Raw genomic sequence first — 15099 nt, 5'->3', positions numbered from 1 at the left:
GAAACCCCGTGGGACTCAGATATTACTCTGACATGGCCTATTGTAAAGACCCTCATACCAGATAACATGTGGTATATGGAAAAGGAAAGTTCTACTGAGAAGAAATCAGTCATAAGACAGTTGTTCTGCCTGACCAGGATGTAACAATAACACCTTCCATATCAATGACGCAGGAATGTGGCAGGAATACGGTATAGCCAGGAAACTGTAATTTAAAGAATACAACATACAGATGAGTGTGTATACTGAAACTGGAACCGACCTCCAAGCCCTACTCTACTGTGGAAGTGGAGGACAGCTGGCCCGAGGACAGACTGGGGGAAAAATCTGAACTAGCCCAGCAGGTCCTGCAAGAGAGTGCTAACTAACTGTCTATTGGTAGACACGGGAGAAAAGAGAATGGAGCACTTATCAAAAGACCGTGTAAACACTCGTTAAGGAATCTTAGGTTGGTTTTCTCGTCTGTTCCAAAACATGGGAAATTCTTTTAAGAATGATTTTTATTTTTTCCGTCATAGCTGGTTTACAGTGTTCTGTCAATTTTCTACTGTACAGCATGGTGACCCAGTTACACATACATGTACACATTCTTTTTTCCCACATTATCAAGCTCCATCGTAAGTGATTAGATACAGCTCCCAGTGACAATACATGAGAAATTTTGATTAAAGAGATGGCTACTCTCTTTCTGACAGTCATTAGCATTTTCCCCGCTAAAGTATTATTGTAAGGGAAGGAGACAACAAGCAAGAAAGAGAAAGAAAAGGCTTCTCTATTTGTTTTGCAGTAATTAGAAAATGCCATGTGGGACACAGTGTTCTTTGAAATAAAGGCTCAAAAATTTCTCTCTTCAAATCCTCCCCCCTTTTAAATGTCACCCCCATTGAGCAAGAAGTAGCCAGAGCACTCATCACCTCGATTCCCCTCAGGATTGAGGAGAATTACAAAAAAAGGGGGGGATGGAAGCGGAGCAGACTTATGAAGAGGCCTTCCTGATGACAGAAGGCCTAGTGTGTCCCCCGCTTACTGGTGATTAGAATATACTGCATCCCGGGAGTGGGAGGGATCCGGAGCTTGGGCTTATCGGACACAACTTAGAATAGATTTACAAGGAGATCCTGCTGAATAGCATTGAGAACTATGTCTAGATACTCATGTTGCAACAGAAGAAAGGGTGGGGGGAAAAGTATAATTGTAATGTATACATGTAAGGATAACCTGACCCCCTTGCTGTACAGTGGGAAAATAAAAAAAAATAAAAAAAAAAAAGAATATACTGCATCCTCCTAGATCCTCCACAAGTAAAGAGAGAAAGAAACTAGCCCTAGCAGTTGATGGGAAAAGCTAAGAAATACAGAAACAAAGACAGGTTAGGCAGAGAAATAACCTTAACTTAAGCAATAAATTGACCTCAAGGACTCCCAGTTCTATCTCAAAGATAAAGTCTAAGGCACATCCCTCAGGCTGTTTCGAAGAAGCCAGAGCCTAAACAGGTTTCCATCTCGTGATGACCGAGAGCAAAGAGGGCTTGCTCCTGGCGGTTGAAGGTTGATAATATTAAGCCCTGTGGCCTCACTCGGTTACCTCACCACCCACAAAACAGAAAACTGTGCGCCAGCTGATCACATTCCCCATAAGCCTCTTCCTCACCTTGCCTTTGAAACCCCTTCCTGAAAGACATCGCAGAGTTGGGGTCTTCCGAGCATCATCCACCTGGACTCCTTGCTTAGTAGGTTGCAAAAAACACTGTACTTTCCTTCAGCACAACCCGGGATCAGTAGACTGGCTTTGCTGTGCATGGGTGAACACGTTAGGCAGCAAGGCAGACATGAGCAGGTCCCACCCCATTCTGGACAAAGTCATTTTCCCCTTCTCCCACCCCTTGACACTGACCAGAGCAGACCCAGAGACCCTCTCTTTTGTGGTTAAGGGCCGGCCTTATCAGGCCCAAGTAGAAGGTCCGAAACACAGCTGGGCTGTCCAAACTGCACAGGCACGCCAAGACCTAAGAGGGAACCCAAAACAACCGGGGTTCATTATGCCATATTTATAATAAACTAGCATTGTGGTTTTTGTCCCCCACCCCCTCAGTTTCACCTGGATGTTTAGGGGTAAGGGCCTGTGCACAAGGAGAAAAGTTATATAATCTAAAGTTGTCAATCACCTTGTCAATCAAATGACACAAGGAGGAACTTTCCACTAGTCCGAAAAACTAGCTCTACGCTCATTGTGTGGCTGCTTCTGGTTTCCAGCCAGACAGCCTGCTCTCTTCTCTCCTCTTTGGGAGTGTACTTTTAGCTCGCTTCACTTAATGAAATTTTTGCTGCTTAAAACTGCTCTGGGAGGAGTTCCCGTCGTGGCTCAGTGGTTAACGAAGCCGACTAGGAACCATGAGGTTTCAGGGTTCAATCCCTGGCCTAGCTCAGAGGGTTAAGAATCTGGCGTTGCTGTGACCTGTGGTGTAGGCTGCAGATGCGGCTTGGATCTGGTGTTGCTGTGGCTGTGGCGTAGGGCAGCAGCTATAACTTGGACTCAACCCCTGGCCTGGGATCCTCCATATGCTGGGGGTGTGGGCCTAAAAAAAGCAAAAAAAAAAAAAAACTGCTCTGTCTCTCATTTCATCTCTTGCCTTTGGGAGACAAAAGGACTGAGGATTTGTAACAAATAGAGCTCAGTTTGGTTAGGTAACACACTCTTATAGGGTGTATAAAAAAATCTCACATGCTCTAAGACCCAAGGCAGAAGCAGGAATTTGAAACAAACCTGGGTCAGACCTATCTGCTGACCTTGGAGAATCTCCAGGGAGGCAGGAAGCAACTCCAGCCCACCCTGGGGGGTTAGACACTGGCTGCAGCCATTTGGGGGAGCTTATTCTACCACGTGGATACTGGTGCTGGCAAAGCACCATTTGGAATCCTCCCTCTAGCTGATCAACCTCAGGCACCAGAAATGGTAACCCTTGGGCCAAGAAACAAACTGGGTGGGAACACAGCCCTGCCCACCAGCAGATAGACTCCTGAGCACACAGTCACACCTGGCTACAGCCCTGCCCACTAAGGGCCCAGGATCTGGCTGCACACACCAGTGTGCAGGCACTAGACCCAGGGCCCTGCAGCCAGACACCCCAGAACCCAGTTCCACCCACCAATGGCAGGCATCAGCCCCAGAATTCCTGGCCCTGCCCACCATAAAGCCTTCACTAGCCTAGGGACCAGCCTCACCCACCCATAGGTGGAGAGCACCCATGGGACAACTGCAGCCCCACAGCCTATGGACCCAGCCCCACCACCAGCAATTCAGCACCTGTCCTGGGATTGGCTGGGTCCTGGTCCCACCCACTAACAGGTTAACACAAACTTTGGGACAACCTAGACTCCATGGCCAGGGGTGTCAGGACCCCACTCATTAGCAGTCCAGCGCCACCTCTGGGACCCCTGGGTTCTGGAGTCAGATACCAGAACCCAGCTCTGCCCATCAGAGGGTCACCATGAGGTTCAGGAACTGGTATCACCCGCCAGTGGGCAGGCACCAGCCCCAAGGTCTCCCAGATCCCAAATGTGCCCACTAGTGAGCCAACACCACCCCTGGAGTTCCCTGGAGTTCTACACCCAAATGCCTCATGACCTGGCCCTACCAACCCATGGCAGGCAGCCTCCCACACAAGGCAGGGCCTGGCAAACAACTGGAATAGGGCCCAATCAAGCCTACCAGACCAGCCGCAGTAGTCAGCTCACCACAACAGAAGGACTCATGAAGCCCACATGTGGGACACCTCTAGAGCATACAGCACTGATGGCAAGACAGGATTGCACTGCTGGGACATACAGGACATCTCATACAAAAAAGCCACCTCTCCAAGGTTGGGAAACATAACCAAGTTACACAGAAATAAAAACAGAAAATTAGAGGAAAAAAAAAGATGGCAGAAGAATATGTTCCAAATGAAGGACCACAATAAAACCCCAAGAGAAGAAATAAGAGAGATAAAAATAGGCAATTTATATAAGAAAGACTTCAGGATGATGGTTGTAAGATGATCAAAGAACTTGGGAGAAAAAGGGATGCACAGAGCAAGAAACAGATAAAAAACGTAACGGACAATCACACAGAGGAGTTCCATAGTCGTGGCACAGTGGTTAACGAATCCTACCAGGAACCATGAGGTTGCAGGTTCAATCCTTGGCCTCGCTCAGTGGGTTAAGGATCTGGTGTTGCCGTGAGCTGCAGTGTGGAAAATGCCATTGATAATTTGATAGAGATGGCATTGAATCTGTGACTGCCTTGGGTAGTACACTCATTTTGACAGTATTGATTCTTCCAATCCAAGAATATGGTACATCTTTATATCTGTGTCATCTTTGATTTCTTTCACTGTCTTAGAGATTTAAGAGTGCAGGTCTTTTACATTCTTAGGTAAGTTTATTCCTAGGCATTTTATTCTTTTTGATGCAATTGTAAATGGGATTATTTCCTTAATTTCTTTCTGATAGTTTGTTATTAGTGTAACAGATTAAAAAGACTAAAAATAACAAATCTTAGAGAGAAAATGGAACACTATGGGGATGTAAATTGGTGTAGCCACTGCGGAAAACAGTATGGAGGGTCCTCAAAAAACTAAAAAATACAACTACCATATGATTCGGGAATTCCATTCCTGGGTATATATACGAAGAAAACAAAAACATGAATTTGAAAAGATACATGCACCCCAATGTTCACAGAAGCATTATTTACAACAGCTAAGTGTCTATCAACAGATGAATGGATAAAGAAGATGTGATATATGTATATTTATTTATTCATAAATATATATAAATATACACACACACAAACTGTCAGATATATATATGCATACCAAAAAATGGACTACTCCTCAGCCTTAAAAAATGAAAAATTTGCAATTTTCAATAACATGGATGTACTTGGAGGTTATTATGCTTAGTGAAAAGTTAGAGAAAGACAATTACTCTATGATATCACTTATATGTGGAACCTAAAAAATAAAACAAACTAGTGAATATATCAAAAAAAGAAGCAGACTCTGAGAAAACAAACTAGTGGTTACCAGTGGGTAAAAGGCAGGGGGGAGGGAAAAAATAGGGGTAGAGGATTAAGAGGTACAAACTACTCTGCATAAAATACATAAGCTACAAGGATATATTGCACAGCACAGCGAACAGCCAACATTTTATAAGTGTTAATGGAGTATAACCTATAAAACTTATGAATCAATGTTGTACACCTGAGGCTAATACTGTAAATCTTCTACATCGCAATAGCAAAATAAAATAAAATGTTAATACTTCAATCTTTCATAACACAGGTAGGTTTGGAATTCTAAATTAAAAATTTTTAAAGAATTCTAAAAATCATTAAAGAAAAAAAAAGAATTCTAGGAGTTCCCGTTGTGGCTCAGTGGTTAACGAATCCGACTAGGAACCATGAGGTTTCGGGTTTGATCCCTGGCCTTGCTTAGTGGATTAAGGATCCAGCGTTGCCGTGAGCTGTGGTGTAGGTTGCAGACACGGCTTGGATCTCACGTTGCTGTGGCTCTGGTGTAGAACGGAGGCTACAGCTCCGAATGGACCCCTAGCCTGGGAACCTCCATATGCCGTGGGAGCGGCCCAAGAAATGGCAAACAAAAAGCCAAAAAGCCAAAAAAAAAAAAAAAAAAAGAATTCTAAATTAATAGGAGGTCTCCTTAAGCATGTTAATGATACTTCTACTAACATTTCATCTGATATTTATTGTGCTCATGAGAAATCTGCTGTAAGTCTTTTTGTTTCTTTGTAAGCAAAGTAAAAAGAGGTTAAGAATGTTCTCTGTAGAACTACTCAGGCTAGTTTTAAGTCCATGTCAACCAACAATCTGTATTAACTGTGTCTTTTATGATGCTTTGACATCTTGGAGCCTTGGGGACCCAGAAGGTGACTGTCCCTTCCAGGCTTCGTTAATTTCTAGAAATTGCAAACAACCTGCTTCTGAATACACCATTCATATACAAACCAAACAATCCTTAGTCCTTACTTCCAAACACCTCCTTTATCTATGATTTAGCAAGTCCATATTCCCCCAGTCCTAAATCAACCCAGGACCAGGTATCAGATAACTAGGGGCCTTCCCTACAGCCCAGAGGCTGCTAAAATCAATCTATCCAACCTTAAACTTGTTCAGTTTGCCCACCCTGTCTTATCTGCTCCTTCCCAGGAGAACCCTAACAAAGGCTCTGGCCCACAGTTTCTCCTCACCCCTTCCACTACCTGAGCAACCCTCAGGCTTCCTGTGAAGCATGGCACGCCCCCTGCCCTTGAAAACAATACTAAACTCTTCTTTCAAGGCAGTTCTGTCTACCACATTGCCATAAATGATTAAAACAAAACCCCGGGTACATTTTTAAACACAACTAGACTATGATTATGAGCTAATTAACTTCTCTGTGCCTCATTTTCCTCATCTACAAAATGGCAATAATAATAAGGAAAAAAAGAAATCTGCTTGAACAGAAGGCCATTTCTGATGACCTCCTAACCAAAGAAGCCCTTCCAGGCATTTTTCTAACGTCACATCAGTTAACCTTCTTATTAACTGATTTTAGGGTCCCTCTCCCCCACTATAATTAGTTGCTTGTTCACCATTGTATCCCCAGGGTCTAGAACAGGGTCTGGCACATATTGTTTGCTGAATAAATAAATGGGATTTTAAATCTAGATGATTTGGAAAAACATAGGAAGAAAAGCAGGTTTTGAAGTTAGAGTGAAATGAGAACTAGTTCAGTTTGAGAGGTGGAGTTTGGGGTTCTCACAGGTCATTGACATGCAGGCAACTGACACGCAGGCCAGCACCTGGAGCTCAAGAATGGAGGTTCGATGTGATGAGACAGTCTTGAAAGAGAATGCACTCGAGAAGAAAAAAGAAAGAAAATATACTTAAGAAGAACTACACCTGGGGCATATTAAAGAAAAAGAAAACGAGCATGCGCAGCAATATGGGCCCCAACTGGAGGGGAAAGATTTGAAGGACAGAAAAAGGGAAAATAAGAGTCTGGTTGGTAAACCACATGAACACACAATGGGAGAAGTACAATTTCATCTAAGAAACAGAAAGCAAGAACCTCATTTCCTCTCTGGTAAAAACAATTAGAGAGCTCTATGAGACTACAGATCCGAATTTGGGGAAGGCAGTCATTTTAGAACGCTCTGGGTCTTTCCCTTTAAAACGACAGTTACAGGGCGTGGAGACCTATCAGCATTCAATCTAGACAACCTCTCTGGTCACAGCTAGGAAGCTGCGGTCTGAAACGTTCCGATGCGGACGAGGAAACTGCTGCCTCACTGCATCTTTCTGTGACCCCCGCGCCCGGGCTGACACTACCCGCAGGTGCTCTCTGGGCCTCGGAGAGGAACCAGAGAAGGGGGAGAACCAGGAAAGAGAACCTGGGAGGCCGCGAGAGAGGCCCTCACCTGACGCCCAGCGGTCGGTCAGCGCGTCAGGCAGGGGCGCGCGTCCTCGCGGGGGCGCACCAGCCGCGCCCTGTCGCCGCCCTCCCTACTCCCCGCCTTGCCGGCTTCGCCCAGGACCTCGCCTGCCTCCACCAGCGCGGCCTTCCCTTCCTACCTGCAGGCAGGCGGACTCACCCGCCTCTAGCCGCTCACCTCGGACTCGGTCGGCGGGCAGCGTACAGGTCCGTACAGTTCCCACTCCGCGCCCCCGACCCGCGGCGGGCGGCACGTGACCCCGCCCTCACTGCCCCCAGCCCCGCCCCCTCGGCCCAGTCCGAGCCCCGCCTCCTGCCGGCGCGCTCCACCCAACAGAGCGTCGCGGTCGCGATGACGTAAGCGGCGCAGGCGCACTCTGTAGGCGACGCCGAGGCGCTGCTGAATCCTTGGATGAAAGGTACGTGATGGTGTTGGCGCTTTGAGCGAGGAAGGAGAGTAGGGTGCGTGGAAGTCTAGGGGTCTTGAAGAAAAAGAGGAGGAGGGGAAGTCCCAGAAGCCTGTCCTTCATGTATTGGGGTGCAGGGCGGAATCCCCCCTTTCTGGGCCGTACCTGACGAGGCAAGGCGGCTGCCACGCAGGAATCGAATCGTGGATTTACTTTGTGGGGGCATTGCCTTGCGCCCGAGTGTACAAGATTCAGGGTTAATTTGGCGTGCGCTCAGTGAGTTCCTTTCCTTCAAGCGCGCGTCACCGGGGGACGTATTTTATTTGGCAAAGAAATACAAGATCTGGAGACATGAATTGTGCTTTTTTTATTTTTCAGGGAGTTTCTGTTTAATCTCTTCCTCACTTCATCTCATCTGTAAAAGGAGATAGTTAGACTCTCTCTCTCTCTCTCTCTCTATCTATCTATCTATCTATATATATATGTTTGTTTTGTTTTTTTCTTTTCCGCTTTTTAGGGCCGCACTCGCGGCTTATGGAGGTTCCCAGGCTAGGGGTCGAATTGGAGCTACAACTGCTGGCCTATAACAACTCGGGATCCAAGACGTTTCTACGACCTACACCGCAGCTTATGACAACGCCGGATCCCCGACCCTCTGAGCAAGACCAGGGATGGAACCCCGAGTCCTCATGGGTACAGTCGGATTCGTTTCCGCTGTGCTACTGCAGGAACTCCCACTATATAATTTTTAAGGCCCCTTTCAGAGCTAACTTTCTCTAATTCTTGTCTCCAAGGATTTTACTTTTTATCATACTCCTGGGTGGGAAAAGAAATCTTAACTAATGGACTTGTTTTAAACCTGGCTTGAGCACACTGTCTAGGCCCTGTTGTTTTCCTTAGAATTGACAGCAGGTAGATTTTGTTTGCAAGTAAGATTTATGCATTGTTGATATTCCAAATAGACTCATTTTAACATTTAACATTTTCCTAGTGTTAGCGCTATGTCTTTCATCGACAGATGTTTAGACTTGGCATTTAATTTTTTGACCCATTTCAGAAGTAAATCACAAGAGGATATTGAAGTTGATGCTTTTGTATTTTGTCTCCTTACCCTTTTATTAGGATTTTAAAGGTTATCTGCACCTTCTGACTGGGAAAAGATGGTCAACGTCTTGAAAGGAGTGCTTATAGAATGGTTAGTAGTGTTGATACTTAATGAGTTTTAGATCTGCACTTTGAATCTTGATTTACATGTGTACCTCTTCGAAAATCTTTTTTTTTTTTTTTTTTTTTTTTTTTTGGTAAGATCTGAATGAGTTTAGTCTTGCAGCTTTCTCAACTTCATTTTTCTTAAAAGCAAGGGAGGAGTTCCCCTCATGGCTCAGCAGTTAACGAACTCGACTAGGAACCATGAGGTTTCGGGTTCGATCCCTGGCCTCGCTCCGTGGATTAAGGGTCCAGCGTTGCCGGGAGCTGTGGTGTAGGTGGAAGACAAGGCTTGAATTCCGTGTTGCTGTGGCTGTGGTGTAGGCCAGCAACTGCAGCTCCTATTGGACCCCTAGCCTGGGAACCTCCATATGCTTTGGATGCGGCCCTAAAAAGACAAAAAGCAAGCGAGACAGGTTTTGTTGCTAAAACCGAATTTTCTTCATGGTGCGGGATTTTAGTGTCTCTGTTGAATTGATGTAATAGGCATGATTTCCAACAGGCTTTGGTCAGAAGCATCATATTTGTTAAATTAACCCTCTTTAGATGAACAGTGCTTGCATTTTCCTCAGATCATCAGGGATAGACTGGCCGTTTAGGGTCTGCCTACGTCTTGACCATCACAAACTTTGGTCTTTGAAAAAGTGAAAGAAAAACAAGAGCCATTTGGAGGTTTCTTAAACCAAGCGAACATTCCAAAGGGGAAACCGGAAACAACAGAGTGGAGCTCCTTAAAGCTAATGTAAATGATCCCCGGTCTGAAAACCTGAACCGCTGGGCCAGTCTTGCTTAGGCTGCACTTGTTTGCCCCACCAAAACAGTTCTGTCTCGTCTGGGAATCCTGCCCTGTGGACACGCCACTGTCTGAAGATACTACTTCAATCTCAAATTGACGGCTTTGAGGCAGTTAGTATTAGAATTGCTTCAGTGCCTCACCCTTTTTTTAAGTTCTCCTCCCATGTGTCGTTTAGCAGTTATTTCCCCAGGTGTAGGGAATACTCTTGGTGTTTAAGATGACTGGGGAAAAGAACACAACTTGGGGGTGGAGGGGAGATAGAACACAAAGATACTTTTTATATGACCTGTTTAATTTATCTGAGAAAATTGAGAAAAAATAAAACTGATTTATCAGGATGAATGGTGACTTTGTACCACGTGAAGTTAAGCTTAAATGTTAGTTGATTTAAAGGAAGTTTAGAGAAAAGTATTAAGTATTATGTAATACAGGTGTTCTAAGAGATGGGTAAATTGGCAAGGGTAGTATGTAAATGGCAAAAACTTTGAAAGCACTGATGTGCTGGTTAAAAGCAGGAATGTGAGTCAAGTTTCAGTTGTTTGACTTTTAAACAACTAATTGAAAGTATGTAAATTTATTTCATTTAGAAAATTTCTGCAGATAAAAGTCTTGGTAACCGCTTAACCCTAATGCCTTTTCATAGCAGCCCATTACTGGAGAAAATCAGAGTCATCTGTGAATGTGAATGTACTACACACACAGTGACAAGATGACGTATCATGTTTGTGTAGCAGTTTCTGTGATGTCCTTATTTGTCCTCATTGTTCTATTTAGACCCGAATTTTATTTTAAAGGGTTAACAAAAAATACTGTTTATTCTGGCACATAAAATATGTCTTTCTAAGAAATCTCTGAGCGTGTGATTTTTGTAGAAAGTGTTAAGATTTTATAGAAAAGGTTGAGGGCCTTGGGTGAAGTGGGCACCACAGTCACCACATGAGAGATAAATAGCAGATTTATTGCTTCTGAACTAATCAGTTTCCCACATTAGCACGGTCATTTTAATACTGCAGCTATAGAATTTAACTGAATTTTGCCATACTTCAGTGGATAAGTGTAACCTAAGTATTCTGAACCCAAGATAACAAACATACTAGAAACTAAGTTTAAGACCTGTCATTTCTCACATGAGCTGACCTTTATTATACATCATTTTACAGCATATTAAACTGTTGTTTGTTTGTTTGTTTTTTAGGGCTACACCCCTAGCATATGGAAGTTTGCAGGCTAGGAGTCAAATTGGAGCTGTAGCCACCGACCTGCACCACAGCCATGGCCACTCCAGATCGGAGCCGAGTCTTCGACCTACACCACAGCTCGAGGCAACACCAATCCTTAACCCACTGAACAAGGCCAGGGATCAAACCCTCATCCTCGTAGACACTAGTTGGGTTTGTTACCGCTGAGCCGTGGTGGAACCTCCTAAATTGTTTTTTTGTTTGTTTGTCTTTTTGCCTTTTGCAGGGCCACTCCCTCGGCACATGGAGGTTCCCAGGCCAAGGGTCGAATTGGAGCTTTAGCCGCCGGACTACACCAGAGCCAGAGCAACTTGGGATCCGAGCCTCGTCTGCAACCTACACCACAGATCATGGCAACACCAGATCCTTAACCCACTGAGCAAGGCCAGGGATCGAACCTGCAACCTCATGGTTCCTAGTCAGGTTCGTTAACCACTGCGCCACAACAGGAACTCTTTTTTTTTTTTTTTTGGAACTCCTAAATTGTTAATAAAATTATTTTAATAGTAAATTGTTGAAAGTAATTAAGACTGTCATTTTTTCAGGAAAGTTTGACTTTATTAAAAGCCTATATACCATGAACCATACTCTTTTAGTGATTGAAATAAATACTTTGTTAGCTTCACTTATAAACTGTACTTGAAAGAAACACAATACAGTAGGAGTTCATGGTGCAGCGGGAAATGAATCTGACTAGGAACCACAAGGTTGTGGGTTTGATCCCTGGACTCGCTCAGTGGGTTAAGGATCCAGCATTGCTGTGAGCTGTGGTGAGAGTCACAGGTGAGGCTTGGATCTGGTGTTGTTGCAGCTGTTGTGTAGGCCAGTGGCTACAGCTCCGATTCAACCTCTAGCCTGGGAACCTCCATATGCAGTAAGTGCAACCCTAAAAAAGCAACAACAACAAAAAAAGAAAATATATCTATGTTTTCAGTAAATTACACTGACCGCTCTTGAATTAAGTTGTTGACTTTGTGGAAGTTCCCATGTGGCACAGTGGATTGAGGATCTGGCAATGCTGCAGCTTTGGTGCAAGTTTGATTCCTGGCCAGGGAACTCCCACATGCCATGGGTGCACCCAAAAGCAACAATAGCAACAAAAATTTGTTGGAGTTCCTGTTGTGGCTCAGTGGATTAAGAACCCAACATAGTATCCATGAGGATGCAGGTTCTATCCCTGGCCTTGATCAGTGTTAAAGATCTGACTTTGCCACAAGCTACAGTGTAGCCAGACATGGGGCTCAGAGCCTGAGTTGCTGTGGCTGCGGTATAGGCTGGCAGCTGCAGCTCCGATTCAGACCTTAGCCACGCAACTTCCATATGCCACAGGTGCAGCCCTGAAAAGAAAAGAAAAAATGATATCTTTGTAATTGACATTGATGTCCCTCAGGAAACCAAGATTGTGTAAGATTGTTTTCTCTAAGAATTAAAAAAAAAAATCTACAAGCAACTTGAAAGTTTTATATTAATCTTTTGCTAAACACATTATTACATATTAAGTCTAAAGGATATCATTTCTTGTGATTCAGGGTTTTTATAAAAGAGACACATTTCTGTAAATCTGGGAAATTTTGTCCCTCTTGCCTTTATGACTGTCCTATTCATTCCAAACTAAAAGCCACAAATAAAAATAATTGAATTTAGGTCTCTTTTTGAGCTCAGTATTCTCAAGGAGATTTGGTTAGAGTTTCCTTTAAAGATTTAAATTATAATTGAGGCCTATGAGGTGCAGAATTTTAGGGAAGGAGAAGAAAACTTGAATATGTGCTATAAGCCAAACACTATTTTTACTTTTTTGTTTAAAGGGCCGCTCCCGTGGCATGTGGAAATTCCCAGGCTAGGGGTCCAAGTGGATCTACAGCTGCCGGCCTGTGCCACAGCCACAGCAACATGGGGTCCGAGCCACATCTTCGACCTACCCCACAGCTCACAGCAACACCAGATCCTCAACCCACTAATCGAGGCCAGGGATCAAACCCACAACCTCATGGTTCGTTTCTGCTGTGCCACGACGGGAACTCCCAAACACTATTTTTGGCTTTTTCTCTCCTTTAATTTATATAGCAGTTCTGTTTTGTAGGCTCACTTTGAGGCTTTAGGAAGTTAAGTATGTATTAAGGTCACACAAGTAAATGATAAATCTGGGCTTGAACCCAGATCTAACCTTTGCTATACACCCTGCTTTATCAGAGTGACTATTTCTCTGGTTTTATAAATTAGTCATTGGCAAGTTAGTGAAAACCATTGGCTTCCCAAGTGTAATAGCCATGGACAAGGAAGTTCATTGTTAAAAATCAGTTAAGGGGGCTGTGCTTCAAGTCCCTGTTAGCTATGAAGCTTTGAACATTACTTGTCAGCGAAAATTATTCTTTTAAAATCTCATCACTGGCCTCTTTCTCTTAAATGAAGCTGTGTCTATTAATCATTAGCACTTGAGGCAAAGAGGGAGAGAGGGATTGGGTAACAGATTATAACTTTTTGTTTGTTTTTGTTTTTTGGTTTGTTTTTTTTTTGTTTTTTGTTTTTTGTTTTTTTGTCTTTGTCTTTTCTAGGGTCACATCCATAGCCTCTGGAGGTTCCCAGGCTAGGGGTCGAATCGGAGCTATAGCCACTGGCCTATGCCACAGCCACAGCAACGCTGAATCCGAGCCACATCTGCGACCTACACCACAGCTCATGGCAACACCAGATCCTCAACCCACTGATTGAGGCCAGGGATTGAACCTGCAGCCTCATGGTTCCTTGTCAGATTCGTTTTCTGCTGAGCCACAACGGGAACTCCCAGAGCTTTTTAAATTATCCTAAAAATTCTACATGCTCAAAACTCATCGTCCAGGTCTGTGGTATAATTTGACAGTGAAGTGTCTCATCATCCTGTGTTTGTCTCTCCAGTGACCCAGCCATGAAGCAGTTTCTGCTGTACTTGGATGAGTCCAATGCCCTAGGGAAGAAGTTCATCATTCAGGACATAGATGACACGCACGTCTTCGTAATAGCAGAGTTGGTTAATGTCCTCCAGGAGCGAGTAGGTGAACTGATGGACCAAAATGCCTTTTCTCTTACCCAGAAGTGAAAATAGTAGATATTGACCACTTAGGAATTAAAAGTAACGAATGTGACAGTCTCACCGTTCAATAGCTTATGTAACTGATTAGATTTACAGAATTGCTTGGAAGCATGCGACAGGCAAGACTGTGGTATCATTTGTTCATAAAAAAGCCCCTGAACTGACTTTCTTCTGTTTTTTTCAGTACATAGATCCTAAAATTTAAATTAAAAAAAAAAAAAAAAAGCTTTAACAGCTGGCTGCAATTTGGTTTTTATTATCCTTTATTATACTATAAATGTAATTGGTTTTCTTACCTTTTTAATGCCACTTTAATACATTAAGAATATAATGGAATATGCATTAAAATCACCAGTCTAACCGAGATATTTATTTTCTTTGTCCCTATTAGTAATTGAGGGGTTTTTATAGTGGGCATGGTTTAACTGGAAACTTCACAAATAGACTGTTTGGACAAATATGCCAAGGTGGGAACTTTGGTAAATGTATGCCTTAGAAATATTGCCTTCATACCAGCCAGCTCTACTGGTAAAGAAGATGTAGAAAAAAGCCACGGAACATTAATGTAAACTGCAGTTTACATTTTCCTGAAAATACAGTTTTTTAAAAGCACGAAGGGTTAGAAACAACCAAAATGAAAAGTACATGCTGCTTTGCAATTTAGTCTTTCCTTGTTCAGACTTCGTTGGTCACATTTTCCCATCAAGGCAAGTGCTCTCATTAGGAAATCAGTTTTACTTGGGCCTTACTCCTATAAGAATCCCTGTTGAAACTTATCTACAAAGAAAGGTAGAAACAGAAGCAGAGTCGGTCTTGGGGACAGTGACATGATCAGATTAAGACACATTGCACACAGTCCTGTGGTTGACTAAGGCAGAAACAGTGACACTGACAGGGCCTTTGCTTCCCTT

At 43.7% G+C, this 15099-nt stretch overlaps 2 protein-coding genes across 8 annotated transcripts in view; one reads left to right on the top strand and one right to left on the bottom strand.

The window, feature by feature from the left end:
* SERAC1 (serine active site containing 1) overlaps positions 1–7751 on the bottom strand; it is a 67694-nt gene extending 59943 nt beyond the window's left edge. Inside the window, exon 1 of one of the 6 annotated variants that reach the window (XR_002342361.1) lies at positions 7615–7731. Coding sequence is in view for 1 of the 6 variants with exons in the window: in XM_021086397.1 (XP_020942056.1) it covers positions 1651–1799 (149 nt within the window). In the remaining 5 variants the exon portion in view is untranslated. Of the gene's footprint in view, positions 1–1650; positions 1868–7460; positions 7593–7614 lie in introns of those variants that run through there. The other 5 variants (XM_005654352.3, XM_021086400.1, XM_021086409.1 and 2 more) reach the window with 5 other exon arrangements.
* Positions 7802–14552, top strand: GTF2H5 (general transcription factor IIH subunit 5). 2 transcript variants are annotated; one of them, XM_003480221.4, is made up of 3 exons: positions 7802–7893; positions 9004–9076; positions 14014–14552. In XM_003480221.4, exons 2-3 carry the CDS (start codon positions 9042–9044, stop codon positions 14192–14194), a joined length of 216 nt encoding a protein of 71 aa, XP_003480269.1. In that variant the 5' UTR covers positions 7802–7893; positions 9004–9041; the 3' UTR covers positions 14195–14552. The 2 variants fall into 2 exon arrangements, with proteins under 2 accessions (XP_003480269.1, XP_020942078.1); XM_021086419.1 differs by lacking the exon at positions 7802–7893 and adding an exon at positions 7914–8157.

Source organism: Sus scrofa, chromosome 1 (assembly GCF_000003025.6).
Source record: "Sus scrofa isolate TJ Tabasco breed Duroc chromosome 1, Sscrofa11.1, whole genome shotgun sequence".
Taxonomy (NCBI): Eukaryota; Metazoa; Chordata; class Mammalia; order Artiodactyla; family Suidae; genus Sus; species Sus scrofa.
Note: the sequence above shows the minus strand (reverse complement) of the source record. Positions and strands in the feature narration are given on the sequence as shown.

Excerpts from the sequence above, each read along its gene's own strand:
- GTF2H5 (XM_003480221.4), top strand. The coding sequence starts at position 9,042 with ATGGTCAACGTCTTGAAAGGAGTGCTTATAGAATG. Across the intron at positions 9,077-14,013 it reads AAAGGAGTGCTTATAGAATG|TGACCCAGCCATGAAGCAGT; the intron begins GTTAGTAGTGTT and ends TTGTCTCTCCAG.